Raw genomic sequence first — 16,242 nt, 5'->3', positions numbered from 1 at the left:
GGTTGTGGTCTTAAATCAAGGCAAGACTGACTCTGCCTTTCATCCTTAAAATGAGTACCAATACAGACAGGACAATAATCACTGCATTAAAATTTTCCACACAGAGCACTTAGGCAAAAGTGCAATGAAAATAACATAAAATTATGACAACATTACATATAAAGTTGGACAACAGAAAAATAGCTAAGTCATGAACAAGCACCATGACAGTGTTAAATGTTATAAAAAGCAAGAAAACACTCAATGAAAAAGAACACGAAATCAAATGCAAAATGTGCAGGGCATACCTGCCTCATAAATTGAAAGACAAAGGCATATATGAGCCATTTACATAATTCCTCATACTAATACATTCTTAGTCACCTTTTAAATTGCATGTAATCCCGAGAAATACATTCACTCAACATCTTTAAGATTTTGTTTATATAATGGAAATAATTCACAGAGAGTAACTGTACACTGTATTTCCCTTTAAAATGCATACTTGGTATAGGAAATGGTTCAAGGAGCACGGCTGTGCATTAATAACGTTAAGTGATACCGCTTGCACTAAATTATTATAATTTTCATTTAGCTGAAATGTTAGTCATATTCACTCGAGTAGGAGAAACCTCAGACAAAAAACTTGTACAGGATCATATTTGTAAAGTATAATAAAAGTAGTCATTTTCGGATAATGTGTTCGAACTCTATAATAATCCAGGGTTTTGTCCAAGGAGCACAAGTAGAGAAAAGTTGTGGTTTACCAAAAACCAGTGTGGCATTGAAAGAACCTGTATATTTTTCTTTCTCAGAAATTGCTGCTTCTTTTAAAATATAAACCACAAGCTCTGTGAGGTGTGAGGTTGCCTCAAGTATAATCTGGGATTAGTTGCAATGGCAGCAGAAAGATCTGCGCCCAAGGGCAGTTTATTTAAAGATAACACAGATGGCATGAGTGAACGGTACTTTTATGGTTGCACATTATAGTTGGGAAAATGCAAGACACGTAAGTTCTTCAGCATCCTTTGCTGTGTGCAGAAAGGGTGCAGGGATGAAAGCAGGAATAACACTATAATTGAAAAATTAATGGCGCTTCACTCCGAGAATACTGTACATCACACTTTAAAAAATATTCTACATGAAATGTAAAACAATTCCCAGAACTGCATATCTTCATAAAATAATTACCTATAGAAAAATAAAATATTGGTACAGGTCAATGGTTTGAGAGGCTTATGAGCCACAAATGAGAACAAAATCAGTCTTAGGAAGTGTGTGGCTCTGAACCTAAGTAACACGTTCAACCTACCCGGACTGATACACATACTACAGTTCTTTGCAGAGAAAACACCTGTGCAACTTAAACATATGTCAGGTAGGACCTAGCGGACTCCACTTGGATCTGAACCCAGCTAGGTGAGAAACAAACAAAAGTAAATAGCACCAAAACACAATCAAACCCAACCCCCTCAACTTCCACAGCGACAGCTGCTAATATTATTAGCAAACCAACACAGAAAAACCAGGCACATACTAACTTTCCCCTACCTCAAATTCCCCCTTCCTCCCACTCTTCCAATCAGAGCACATTAATTTTAAATAAATCTCAACCTAATATTCCTGCCTACCCCTATATTAGTGCTGCAGGCATTCAATCCATGCCTGACAAAATCTTTGCAAATGCCTCCCATAAGTCAAATTACCAGTCCAACCGCACTCGAATAATTTTAGAGGAGGGTACATAGATTTGCCACCAGACGCTAGTACATTTGTAGTTGTTCTCACAGGGGTGCCAGAACTGGATAGTCAATACGAAGAAAATTTCCAATCGCTAAAAAATAAAGTGATTTTTTGGCTAAATAAATACAAACCCATCCCCAACCACTTGAAAAGTAAGATCCTTATGGTTAGGAGGGTACCATGGGTAGGGTCAACTGTAAAATCAATCACGGGCGATTGCATTGTCATATCCTTTGAGGAACCCCAGAGTGCTGAACAAATCTGCAATTGGAAATCGTATGGTGTGAATCCCCCTATTGAAGCAAGACCTCTATCATTCTTTTATCCTCCACCAAGACCTATCCATCACGGCCCCAATTGGAATCCTGCCAACCAGTATTTTGACAGTGCTCCAAACTTGGCTAGGTATGGAGATTATAATATGTGGTCTGGTGCTCCAAACTTGGCTGGACATGGCGATTACAATATGTGGTCTGGCATTTCCACCTTTAATAGATTTAGTTGCCTAGATGCTGTGGATTGACTTGCCACTATGCCTGACTGCATCCATGAATTATATGATGGTTTTTGTAGGGTGAATAAAGGCTATCTCAAACTTAAAAATGTCGCACACTTCCATGATGATAACCAGCCCAATAGGAATATGTTGCACAGGTCTAACCCAGCTCCACAGAAAACGGGACCACTTTATGGGGCTGGAAATATATGCTGCTGCACAGCTGAGGGTGGTCGGGATGGGAGGGTAACTTCTGCAGTTAGAGAGAAAGTAAAGGTTGCTGAGAAAGACATAACAAAACTGCAAGTAGGCATTCGGAGTAATCAGTGCGTAGCCAATCCCCACCCTGCCACTCAGAGTACTGACCCTTGCTTACTTATCCTATCGTGGAACATTGCAGGTGTTTATAAAAATCTAAAAGACCCTGAGTGGGCAAACTACATTGACACTTGTGATATTTGTCTACTACAAGAAACTTGGGCCTTAGAAGTTCCACACCGGGTAGGGTACAAAACCTATGGCGCTAAGGCAGTTCAGTCTGACAGAGGAAGACCATCAGGGGGTCTATTAATCTGGCTAAAAATCACCCTAGCCATGCAGGCTGAAATTGTGGATACAGGTTCTCTGGATATTTTAGCCCTAAGGGTCACCCCATCGTGTGGCAATGAATGGTACATTGTCAATGTCTATAATAGACCGACCAGTCACTCGAAGGTATCAACAACACTTGAGGCCCTGGAGCACCTGTTTAAAAACGTAATTGGAGATATCCCGGTCATCTTAGGAGGAGACTTAAACTGTAACTTTGAACCTGTTCTGGGCATTTCTGAAGTGTTCGAGGATGAGGACTCAGCCTACAATATCCCCCAGCTCGAAACCACCAAATTTGTTAAATACTCAACACTGGCCAGCCAACTTCTGAGACTTTCCGCAGATCACGGCCTTAGAGCAGGCAATGGCCGACTCCCATCTGACCTGCAAAAACAACCAACCTTCTCTAAAGCTAAAAGTAATTTAGACTTTGTACTTGTTTCTCTTAGTATCTGGCATTTTATGATAGATCTGAAAGTAGTAAGTAGGGGGGAAAGTGATCACTACCCTTTGGAACTTTACATCAACAAGAGCATGGTTAGTGATATCACTGAATCCACCGAAGTCACCCTATGTGAGGATGTCCACATAAGCAACAACAGGCGTGCAGTGAGATGCCACGTGTTCTGTCAGATGGCAATGCCTTAGCACTGGTTTACTCTCTTTTCGAACAAACATTTGCACATATAGCTGACTATGCCTTCCTACCGGAACACTTTGACCATTTTATTGATCTACACAAAATCTTCTTTTCCGAATTAAAAGTGCTTTTATCAAAAATGCCAAGAAAGAAGCAGCAAAATCAAAGAGTGGCCAACCACGGAAAGTTATGGTATGACCACTCGTGTAGAACTGCCAAATCAAATCTATTGTTTGCCATTAAAAACAAGACCAAAGAAGAAGTAAAATTTGCAAGATTGGAATACAAACGTACATTGGAAACATCTAAAAAACTTTGGGAGGAATCAATTTGGGCCGAAATGTTAACTGCTGCAAAAACCAATGACAATGTTGGTTTCTGGAGACTAGTGGCCAACGGGGGTCATGCTGGGAGAGCTGTGAAAGATGTATTCCTGGATGAGATGACCTGGGTATCTCACTTTACAAACCTTTACAAACGATACGACAGTGATATCCAATGGAGCTTAAGGTCCCCTCCCCCGATTGAACCGCTCAACTTCACACTGGAAGAGACAGTAAGGGCGATCAATGATCTTAAAAATTCTAAAGCCCCTGGTCCGGACAGAATACCGGGGGATCTTTATAAACATGAAGTTGACGTTTGGGCCCCCTATCTGAATCGTCTGTTTAACGCTCTATCCTCAAATTGTAACTTTCCTGACAGCTGGCGGGCAGCGGAGGTCGTGTTAATATTCAAAAAGGGGGATAGAATGACACCCTCCAACTACAGACCAATCAGTCTGATGGACACACTTCAAAAACTATATGCCAAACATCTCCTATTCAGAATCAACGACTGGCTTGAAGCTACGAATATAATTTCCAAATTCCAGGCAGGCTTCCGGAGTAAGACCAGCACAACAGACCAAATTTTTCGCTTCTGTTGTTTGATTTGGAAATATGTCCAGCTCAAAAAAGGTCATCTGTATGTAGCCTTCGTTGACCTGAGGGCTGCATTTGACTTAGTCCCACGCAGCTTACTTTGGAAAACCCTGCAAGAACTTGGGTTGCCGGGACGTCTCCTAGCCCAAATAGTTGAGCTGCATGCTGATAATTTTGCAAACATTAGGTGGGGCGCTAATGGTGAGCTGACTCGCAATATTCCCATTGAACGTGGGGTTCGCCAGGGGTGTGTCCTGGCCCCTACTTTATTCTCCCTGTTTATTAATGATGTCCCTGACTATTTAAATGCTTGTGTCAATGATTCGCCGCAGCTCAATGGTGTAAGGGTGCCTGCGCTGCTTTTTGCAGATGACACTATACTCATATCCCAAACAAAAAAGGGTCTCCAGGCACTCCTTAACTCCTTTAGCTGCTATTGCCAGACAAAGGGCTTGGAAATTAATGCAAACAAAACGAAATGCATGTCACTAAATCCCAGTATACCAGATAGAGGTTTTTTGTTTCTGAATAGCCAAAAACTAGATACTGTGGAGAACTTTTCTTATCTGGGTGTTGTACTCGATTCCAAGCAAAGCTGGAAACCCCAAATTGAGAAAAGTAAAATAACATATGCCCAAAATGTCAAACCAATTCTAAGCAAAATGAACTCTAGTACAAGCAAAAGTGTAACCCCGGTTTTAGAACTTTTTAAATTTAAAATACAATCTGCTGTACTATATGGAGCAGAAATATGGGGCCCATGGGCAAAGAATAGCTTCCAAGTTATGGACAATAAATTCATGCGGGCCTCTGTTAGGGTTCCTATTAGTACACCCCTTTTACCACTCCAACTTGACCTAAACTTTAGGAGAACGGATCATCTAACTATCTTAAGGCCATTACTATTTTGGGTTAGGCTTTGGTCTACACCTGAACTGATAGATTATAGGCATGGCCTGCAAGAATTGATGATGCTTGATTCTTTTAACTCCCTGCACTGGCTAGTGCACATTAAAAAATGGCTTATACTCTTGGGCCTACACTCAATGTGGGAGACTCCAGATAAAATGCCTACCTTTTCTAAATTAATAGTTAAGCGAGCATTCTGGAATCATATAAGTGGGAAGCTAGTGGATGGAGTTAGTGCTGGTTCCGCAGTCCAGGCTTTTCTACTATTTAAAGACGAGCTTTATTTCGAACCATTTCTGGACGAGATAGAGCCACCCATTGCAAAAACCCTTTTCCTAAAGTTCAGATATGGGATACTTATGCTGAATTACAATACTGAAAGATGGGCACAAAAAAGACTGGGGGCCTTGTCTGTTAAAATCAATAGCTGTCCTATGTGCTCCACTGACTGTTCCGAGAATGAGGTTCACATGCTCTTTGTTTGTAGCGCATACGCGAAACCGAGAAAGAAATGGTTGAAACCAATGTGTAACCTTCTAGGGACTAGGTCCTGTTCATTAGCTTTTAGGATCATGAAAAGCAACTCAACCCAGTTTATCGTATTCAGCTTAAGTAAATTTCTATATTCTGTTTACATAATCCGTAAAAAACAAGGATACTGTCTCTGAGTTGGAAAAGTGTATATGTTTATTTAACCCTTGTATTTGTGATATTCTTTTAGCTAAACCTTTTTTTCTTTTAATTTTTGTAATGAAATATAATGCGTGATTTTCCATGTAAAAATGAACTGTGAAAACTATTCCTTGCCCGTATAGCACTTTTTTAAATACTGTTATATTAATGATGACTTTTTTATGTATGTATATGACTTTTATGGCCAAAATGGCCGAAATAAAGTTATAAATAATAAAAAATAATAATAATAAATAGTCTACTGCGTAGGAGAGTGGATACATTGTCGTTACTCTGTCCCAGTGTCATCTTAAGGATTGGTGGGGCCCCCAGCAATATATATTTCGGGCCAACTCACTGGAACAACTTTGTATTCGGTCAGGGAAATGCTCTCCCCTCACACAGCTCCGTCGTTAAGGCACTGCATCCAGCGCCTTTCTGGTTCCTAGGTAGGTGTTCGAGGCTCTTCTCCATCCACAGGCTCCTGCGTACTCCTCATCCTTGGTGGTCCAGTGGAAAAGCCTACGCTTCTGCTGGTTTGCTCCTTCAGCATTTTCTGTCTGCTGTTATAATGTCTTTCTTTTCTGTTCTGTTTATTGCTGTTTTGGCCTTTGTGCCTATTTTTCTGATTCCCTCTGTTTCTGTCTTTTTCCCACCACTGCTGCCCCGTGGTCCCTTCCCTCGGGGGGTTCCCACCTCCCAGCTGATCTCCCTCCCCCTACTTAATGGTAGTCCCTGTGCAGCCACTCGCATCGGGTACGCCGCTGGCTCACTGAAGGTGCGCCAAAGGCAAGCCCGCCTGCGCCCGTCCGCAACCCGACCGCGACCAGCGCCAGGGACCCTGGTCCTTCGACCTCCCGCCGCTACGACTCCAGCACTCTCCACACACTCAACCCTGGACACTACAACAACTGCCAGCTCTCGATGCCAAGCAACTGCCAAGGCCCATTCTCCTGCTGATACTGCTACCGTACCTTCACCCTCCTCCAGGCCCAGACAGCTACCGCCTATGCACCGGATGCCAGCGCACGCAAACCCTTGAGCTGCATCCTCCTCAATGTACGCTATCTGCACAGACACTCAGTAGAAGTTTGGGACCTCCTTAGCACTCTCTTGCCCGATGTTGGCTTTCTCACAGAGACCTGGACCAAAGCCAGCTCCGTTCCAGACATGGCAACTGCCATCCCCGACGGATACAAGGTCCTGAGGAAAGACTGGCCCAATCGCCCTGGAGGAGGCCTCGTCATCATCCACAAAAGCTCCCTCTGACTGACAACCTCCATCTTGAACGACGCCTCGACCCCCCCATGGAACACTTCCAGATGCAGCACAACTCCAGAACGACACTCTGTGGAACACTCACCTACAGACTACCAGGACCCCACTTCCCGTTCACCAACACCCTTGCAGACTACATCGCTCCCCACACGCTCACCTCCATTGACTATGTACTGCTCGGAGACCTGAATTTCCACCTAGACAACCTCAGTGACCCAAACTCCACCGCCCTCCTAGAGAACCTTGTCCACATTGGACTGAAGCAACTTGTCTCCACCCCCACCTACACGGTGGGACACACTCTTGACCCCATCTTCGCCAAAGGAAACAACATTCGCTTCAGTCACACCACGGAACCACTCTGGACAGACCACCTCTGCGTCCACTCTCCGTCTCGAAACCCACCACACACAAGCCTATGCCACGTCTTCCACAGAGAAATTGGAACACAATCGCCGAAGAGCAACTCACCTCTGCCCTCATCTGCACTCATCACCCTACCACAACTGACGCTAACACTGCAGCCGACGTCCTTCACCAATGGATTGCCAACTCTGCCAACAACCTCGGCCCCCTCCATAACTCCAACAGACGACACAACACGAAAGCCACCTGGTTCACCACGGACCTCCGAAAATCCAAGCGCTCGTGCCGAAGACTGGAGAAAGCATGGAGAAACAGCCAAACCCCAGAGCATGCAACCCCTACAGGGCCGTCACCACGGCACACTACCACCGCACCAGATCAACAAAGAGAAACTTTTTTCAGGACAGAATCCTCTCCAACTCCCACAAATCCAGGAAACTCTTCACCATCATACAAGAATTCACCAGACCCCACAGCGAAACCACCGACGTCCCTCCCTCACTGGACCTCTGCAAAAAACTCAGCACCTCCTTCCACCACAAGATTAGGATGCTATTCCACAACTTCTATGACCAATGCGCCGACCCAACATCCACCAGCAACGCAAACCAGCCGACCCGCCTCACTTGGACCCCTGTCATCTCAGAAGACACTGCAAAGACTATGAAAAGCATCCACTCCGGAGCACCCACTGACCCTTGCCCACCACACTTCTTCCACAGGGCAACCTCCGCCATTGCACCAGAACTACGACAGACCATCAACTGCGCCCTCGAAATAGACACGTTCCCCGATGACTGGAAACGCTCCAAAGTCCAACCCCTCCTCAAGAAGCCCTCTGCAGAGCCGACGGACCTCAAGAACTACAGGCCCATCTCTCTCCTCCTCTTCACCACCAAAGTCATTGAGAAAATCGTCAACACCCAGCTACAGCACTTCATAGAAACAAACAACATCCCCGACTCCTCTCAATCCGGTTTCTGCAGCAACCACAGCACCAAGACCGCCCTCTTAGCCGCTACTGACAACATCTGCACCCTTCTTGATCAAGGCCACACTGCAGCCCTCATACTACTAGACCTCTCAGCAGCCTTCGACACCATCTCCCACTGCACACTTGTCACCAAACTCCACGACGCCGGCATAGGAAAACTGCCTTAGACTTGATTCGCTCCTTTCTCTCTGGCAGAACACAAAGAATAAGACTCCAGCCCTTCCTCTCCGAACCCACAGAGATCAGATGTGGAGTACCCAAGGATCCTCCTTCAGCCCCACGCTCTTCAACATCTACAATGCCTCCCTTGCAACCATCATCAGAAAACACAGACTCAGCATAGTATCCTACGCTGACGACACCCAGCTCATCCTCTCCCTCACCAAGGGACCCGACATCACCAGACACAGTTTCCAGGAAGGAATAAAGGATGTCGCTTCCTGAATGAGCAGCAGCTGCCTGAAGCTCAACTCAGAGAAAAAGGAAGTCCTCATCCTTGGATCCACCCCCGCCACATGGGACAACACCTGGTGGCCCCCTCTCAGAAAACCTCCCACCCTCTCGGACCACGCCCGCAATATCAGCATCATACTCGACTCCTCACTTACCATGAACCGCCAGATGAACGCTGTCCCCTCCACATGCTTCAACACCCTCCGCATACTCCGCAAGACCTTCAGATGGATCCCCCCAATGCCAAGAAGACCGTCACCCACGCACTCATCACCAGCAGGCTGGACTACGAATATGCGCTCTATGCCAGAATCAACAAAACTCTCCTTCCCAAACTCCTGACCATCCAGAATGCTGCAGGCAGACTCATCCTCAGCAACCCTTGACACAACCACATCACTCAGCACCTCCGCGGCCTCCACTGGCTCCCAGTCGAAAAGAGAGTTACCTTCAAACTGCTCTCACATGCCTACAAAGCCCTCCACAAAACCGGACCCAAATACCTCAACAAGAGAATCTCCTTCAACGCCCCCAAAAGAAACCGCTGCTCCGCCGACCTAGCCCTTGCCAAAGTCCCCAGCATCAACAGAGCCAGAACAGGGGGCTGATCCTTCTCCTACGTCGCAGCCAAGACCTGGAACGAACTCCCCCTCAGCATCAGATGAAGCCCTTCACTGTAAGTCTTCAGAAAGGACCTCAAGATCTGGCTCTTTGGATGACCTCAGAGCTGCCCGAACACCTCCCACCCCCTTGAGACCCTTACGGGTGAGTAGTGTGCTCCATAAATCTCTGATTGATTGCTAACCTTTTTTCAGCTCATTTAGCAATCCTGATGCTAAACAATATTAAAATATATGTGAAGCCTTCAGGAACGGTAGCGCCCCAAAAACAGCTGAAAGCTAATGCTCCCTGGTTTCTGCTAGCCAAACAGTACCAAAAGAAAGCTTTGAGCAAACATTGATGAACCCAAATCTTTTTTCAGTTTGGATCTAGATTTTTTTTTTATTTCAACAACATTTTATGTGAAGTTCAGTGTCAAACCAGCATGCTATGGGTGACTTGGTACTTGGTTAGTGGACAAGTGCATAATATTAAAATAAGACAGCTGTGCAGAGGGCTGCAAATTGCAGCTTTAGTTGCCAAATATTTGTATTTACAATATATATGCCTTTATTACAGGTGTTCTTGCAATAAACAGTGAAAAGTAAAGTGCTGCTGTAAGGATTTTCACCATTCCATTGGTTTAAATTTGAGGATTTCTCCTTATTTCTCTTCCCCTGCCTTGCCCCTCTTCTCTTCTTGAGCACTCCTCTGACTAGACTGTTACCTGTGTGACCCTGCTGAGTAACAGAAATCGGACATTGCATGATGTCGGAGATGGACAGAGACACAAAGAGGAGAGTATAGCAAGAAAAGTGAAGTAAGGAAAGGAGGCGGTAGAGAGAAAGAGGATGTAGAGATAAATCTGAGGTAGGGGGAGGAGTATAGTATATAGAGAAAGATGAGGTAGCCAGGAGGAAAGAGAAACAGAAAGGGCAAAATGTAGGGAGAGAAAGAGGTAGAGAAGTCGGTAAGGTTTAAAAGTGAGGTACAGAGAGAAGAGGGAGGCACAGGTGTAAAGTGCTCCAAGGGAGAGAGGTAAAGAGAGCAGCAGTGGGCCTGGAATGACTTTTAGAGAGGGGATGCTGGCCAATACTGTCTCCTTAAGAAAGGCATAGGGGATAAAAATGCAAAAAAGCTGTCGGAAGAAAAATATTGAAAGGGCCCCTTTATGTTCATACTCCATCTACACTACTTCGGACTCTATGGTGGTGCGGCAGCACCTCCTGCAGCCCTAGTTCCAGCGCCACTGGAGAGTGGTAATGTAGAAAAAGAGATTAATTAGAGAAAGGTGAAAGTAGTGATAGCCAGAAGAAGACAAAGATAGATGATGGTAAACAGAGGTGGAAGGGAGTAAGAGAGCAAAATGAGAAGAGGTATCAAAAAGTGGGTCAGCTAAACAGAGTAGTAGAGAAGAAATAAAAGTAGAAGGAGGAGTGAAGGGTAGAAAGAGAAATGTGTAGGGTAAAAACAAGAGTTGAGGGACATACATGAAAGCGATAAAGAGAGGTGAGGGGGACAAAAAGATAGAGTTGTGAGATAGAAAAAGAGACCGTGAGGTAGACAGAGCTACAAAGAAGGAGGTAGAGAAGGGTTTTGAGGTCGAAGGGAGACTTACAATAGAGGAGGAGTAGTATCTTAGTAGATATGGTTTTGTGCTGCTCTCCCTTTCATGTATTGCAGTGCAGCATGAAATAATAGTAAATGTATCTCCACGTTTCTGCTAAACATGCTCAGCTGTCAAATGAGAAAGAGAAGCTTGTTTTTATGCGCACAGCTGTTATGGCAGGAACTTAGACCATTCCACTCACTTTACAGGGGGTGGGAGGTCGGAGGGAGAATGTTGGGTTAGTAAGAAGGGTGGAAGCCCTGGGTAACCGCCCACTTTGCCCATGTCGTATAATGTTTCTGCCTGTCTCACTGGCATAGCTTTAGACACTTGAAATTGTACATTTTCACATGGAAAACTGAACAAGAAACAGGATGCCTTCGGAGACAAACAAATTACCATATGCTAAATTCCAGTAACCAATGTCCTGTTGTACTAATTGACAGGTTGCAACTAGTGGGGGCAAATTGCGCACAAACGTTGTGCAACCAGGTGTTACTTCTGTGATTTTAAATCTCATCGTAAAGTTACCATTCGCAGGGCATCACCATATGTTCTGCATAATGAATAGTAATTAGGCAGATTGCAATTTGTGACTCCTACCTGTGGTTTGTGACAGAGTGAGGGTGGCCTGTAAGGGGCAGCAGACCCCTGTCCCTGTGTTTGCATTCCCAAACAGGATTTCCTTAAAGGAAAGATGACGCTTACATTTTCTGTTTGGGAAGACAGCAAGGACAGCAGGATGGCCTGCTCTTCCCACGGTCACCCGACATGATACCTCCACGGGAAGCTGTGCAACATCGATAACTTCCTCTTTGTGAATCAGTTATCAACTTTTATGAGATGTCGGTAACTTTTTCAATGATTTGCTACCACAACTTTAGTCACTAATCACTTATGCACCTTGTTGCAAAATATATCAAAAAAACTCATTTGTGATTCAGAAACACATTGCAAAAAGGGTTGAGTACATTCAGAATGCCTTTTTGTTGACACAAGCCCAGTGATTATGCAAATCGCAGGCTTGGCAACCAGAAAATGATTTAGTACATCAGGCTTGAAGTAACTAAGCTCAGTAACTGAAGTCAGCGGCGGAGTCACTAAGCTCCCATTTTGTGAGATGAGGTCCAGTATACGTTAGCTGGGGCAAGTTGGACCAAATCCCAGATCCAAAGCAGGTTAGCCAACAAAGGGATCAGTAAATCAACTGCTTCCATTTGACATGCCCTTTGTGGATTGGGTTAGAGCACCCCTGATCATCTAGATGGCTGGATATAAGCAGATCTATTCTCTGAATCTATCTGTGAATAAATAGAAAGAAGCTAGACAACTGAGCTGTTGCGCTCCTATCCTTATTCAGTGTGATCCAGTTTGTCTAGGAATTAAGGTTTGTCAAGTTTTAAGGAACCACTGTTACATTTTAGTATCCTATGCATAGTGAGATGCAAGCAGTTTTGGTGTCAAAGGGCTTGTTGACTTCTAGAGTGTATGAAGTGTTACAGAATCATTTTGTATGAATTGCTGAGAACCATATGCTGTGACCTCCAGTGCAGTTGCAAGGGTGACAGTCAGAAATAGAGTTGGTGCAAATGTTGTATTAGTAGTATTTGTATGTCGCTCAAAGAGTCATTGGTATGGTCGTGCAATGCATTTGTTTGTCAGAGGGTGACTTTCAAGATGGTTCCAAGGGTTCAATCTAAGACCAGTGCTCTTCAACTTCTGAGGATGTGCTGTCGGTAGTGTGAATGAGTATGTGTCAATGTTAAATGGTGAATGGTGAATATGTCAGTGGCACGAAGTGCTGGGAAGCATGAATGTGAACTGATTGCAAAAGAGTGGAGCAATTGGAAACGATGGGGAGCACGGTTTGGGGGATGTTTGTGAGGATCAATAAACTAAGCAGATGTCTGTTAGAGCTGGAAAAACAGTCTTCAACTCCAGCATCTTTACATGGAAAAGGGGAGTTCACTGGGGACCAGGTGTTGTGCACATGAGGGTGATGGGCGCCTGCCAAACAAATTCTGATGAATTAGTAGTCTTGGTTACCTGAGTGCCAGAAGGTTCAAAGGAAAGACCCACTAAAAGTTTGGTCTTCTGAGCCCATAGGCCTAGTCACCTATAAATATGTGGACGATTTAGTGTAAGGGAGGCTTGAACTCCTTCTACCGACCCAGTGAGAAGCATAATGCATATGCACACATGACATCCTCAGAAAGGTCAAGCTAGCCTCGACACAGGAGACCATCACAAACAATCTCTGTGCTCCCAAATGCTGACAAATGGCTTGCCATGGAAACAGACCGATTTTAGATATGGGGTCCAGACTCTATCTGAAGTGGGGAGGGAAGCGGGGGGGGGGAAACATTATCCAGTGAGATGTGCACTACTGGTCTGATGAACAAGAAGGGAAAAGAGGACTTGCACTCATTTACAAAAAAGGCCAAAGCTGGAACAGCAGAGTTAGAACTTGGAGAGAATTCATGACCACCTCAAAAGGGAGAGCTCGTGGGTTGTTTGTTTTAATTTTAAGCCACCCGTAATTTTATTATGAAGTGTTTTGGAAGGAAAAGCAAGTATTCAGAGTGTGGCCACCAGAACACTTGGGGCATCCTGACAGGTTATTATCTACATTGACCTGGCACATTTATAGATAGGAGTTCTGGTACACTTTCTTGCCAATCATGTCAGAAAGCAAGTGCTACTGTAGAACGCAGAGGGCCATAGAACCACAGCAACTGGTATGGATTCAAAGACAAATGAAGCACTGGAGTCAAAGCAAGCACTGACGGGGTTGTACCTGGCACTGCCAGGACTGAGTTGAGAACTTGAAAATGATGCCAGCATCTGCAGCATAGTGGCCTTGCAGAAGATTGAGAGACCTCTGCTATTCCACAATCTATATTCCAAATCGCCATATAAAAAAAAGGCCAAGGAATTTGGCAAGTTATGGAGAAAAAAAGTGGAGTACATGGAATGCTCACAGGCAATGCTGGTCCTCCAACTGTTTGCAATGTGAAATGAGTGTGTTCCACCAGGATGTCTGGGTCAACGTGAGGCATTATCCTTTAAAGGGGAAATCCAAAGAGAGGGAGAACCCACGTCCATCTCAAGGCGGGGGGCTTGACACTGAAAGTGCTCTTTGTTGGACATTACGATTCAGAGACAACTTCTTATGCGGCACCACCCTTGGGCCCAGACAGACCAAAGGGCCTGAATTCCTCATCCACCTCTTATTCCATTCTCTCTTTTGTATTGTGATGCGTGCTACAATTGGAAACCTTCAGAGCGTTAGTTCACAGCAAAAACATGCACTCTATACACTTTTTATTAAGTGCTTAAGGAGAGTGAAATCATTTAGTTCCTTATGTTACCTTGAGTCAAATTGTATATGCTTTAGCCACTAATACTCATGTAGCAACATTTTGAAAACGGTCCTTTCTGTTTTATTTTTGCATTAGCAAACTTTTTTGTAATCTGGTCCTCATCAACAAATTACTCACATCAATGAGATCCGATAGGTCATGGATGTAATACTTGAATACTGAGGCATTGCTGGCTTCGAGGGTTAGCAGGTACTCATTCCGCGCCTTGATAGACTTGAGCTTGTTCTCAGAGTACTTAGCTTGGCGCTGTAAAGGAAAATGCAAAACAAAATAAAAATGGTAAATGGGCACTCTGCATTACAATGGATTGTACATAGAAGGATGGATTGTTAAAGTTAAATAGAATTCCATCTACAAACAGAAGATTCCCTTTCCTCCAAGAATTACTCTTGATCAGAAGTCTATAAATCCCCCAAAAAATATTATAAATATACTTCTCCTGCGTAGTGGAAGGATAAAGATAGGTCCCCGCTAGGGCTTATCAAAATAAAACCCCATGGCAAATGCTGTTTCAGTGATCTGCTACCCAAAATTTATATAGCACGATTTCCAAAACTTGCAAATTATATAGAGAAAGAAAGAGAGGGACAGTGGCATACTGCAATAGCATTTCAAGATGTGATCTAATGAGAAGAACAGGATTAGAACTAAGGCCTTTGGGTTTCCTAGTCGACACCAGTAGTACAGAATGCCACTTTATGTTGGGCCTTCAAGGCTTACTTGTGATAAGCACAGGCTTCTTTTAACTAAATAATTTGCCAGATTTTATGCAGCCTTATAAAATACCCAGTAAGCACTCTGTCATAAGGCTCCCATCACTGGCTCCACGACCAATTTAATGTCTCACAAGGAGTACAGAATACAGATGGCGTGGCCTACTTTCAAAGCACGATCATGTCATCTACCTTTCTATAGAACTGATTCTTCCCTGCCAGATGACCAGCAGTTTGGAGCAATTAGCATTCCATCACTACTCTCCGCTTATTTTAGAGTATGAGATTTGGAAATGCAAAACAGGAAGAGTAATCCTCTGTAGGTCCCTTTTTATGCAGAACGCATTTCAAGTGAAACGCACCAGTCCACCACAGGTATGCATATTGATTAAACTTTAATTCCCTTGTAAGATAAACTGTATTTACTCACAAAAGAAACCTAAAAACAAAGCAATGCTCAGTTCAGAAAAAATTCTACAATTTCAACTATTTTGCAAATAAAATTAATGTTTCTGAGCTTTTCATCTAAACAATTAATGTCAAAGATTTCTCCACTGCGTCAACACCGTGTTTTGAGAATAAAACAAGTTATAACACTTTTTATCTTATGTGAACTTGGTCCCGAGTAGTAACACGCGCAATAACCACACTTTTCATTTCACACTACAGTGACTCTTCTAAGACAGTGTTGTTCAACATCCCCTGTGATAATTATCAGGTAGCCATCCAGGAAGTCACTTCTCATCTAAGGAATGCGAATACTAATTAAATACAGCAGCTATAGTTTACTACAATTTCTAGCACTTTTAGTAAATATGTTTTGCCAATCCCCAAGACAGCTAATGTACCAACGAGTTTTCACAATACACATTTAATATTTCATGACTACATTA

General features: G+C 43.9%; 1 protein-coding gene across 1 annotated transcript in view; it reads right to left on the bottom strand.

The window, feature by feature from the left end:
• The window catches only part of SRGAP1 (SLIT-ROBO Rho GTPase activating protein 1), a 548,065-nt gene that overhangs the window by 92,624 nt on the left and 439,199 nt on the right, over positions 1–16,242 (bottom strand). Inside the window, exon 6 of the mRNA XM_078676051.1 lies at positions 14,754–14,882. Coding sequence (XP_078532177.1) covers positions 14,754–14,882 — 129 coding nt within the window. The remainder of the gene's footprint in view (positions 1–14,753; positions 14,883–16,242) is intronic.

The sequence above is a fragment of the Lissotriton helveticus genome, chromosome 1_1 (genome assembly GCF_964261635.1).
Source record: "Lissotriton helveticus chromosome 1_1, aLisHel1.1, whole genome shotgun sequence".
NCBI classification, from domain to species: Eukaryota; Metazoa; Chordata; class Amphibia; order Caudata; family Salamandridae; genus Lissotriton; species Lissotriton helveticus.
Note: the sequence above shows the minus strand (reverse complement) of the source record. Positions and strands in the feature narration are given on the sequence as shown.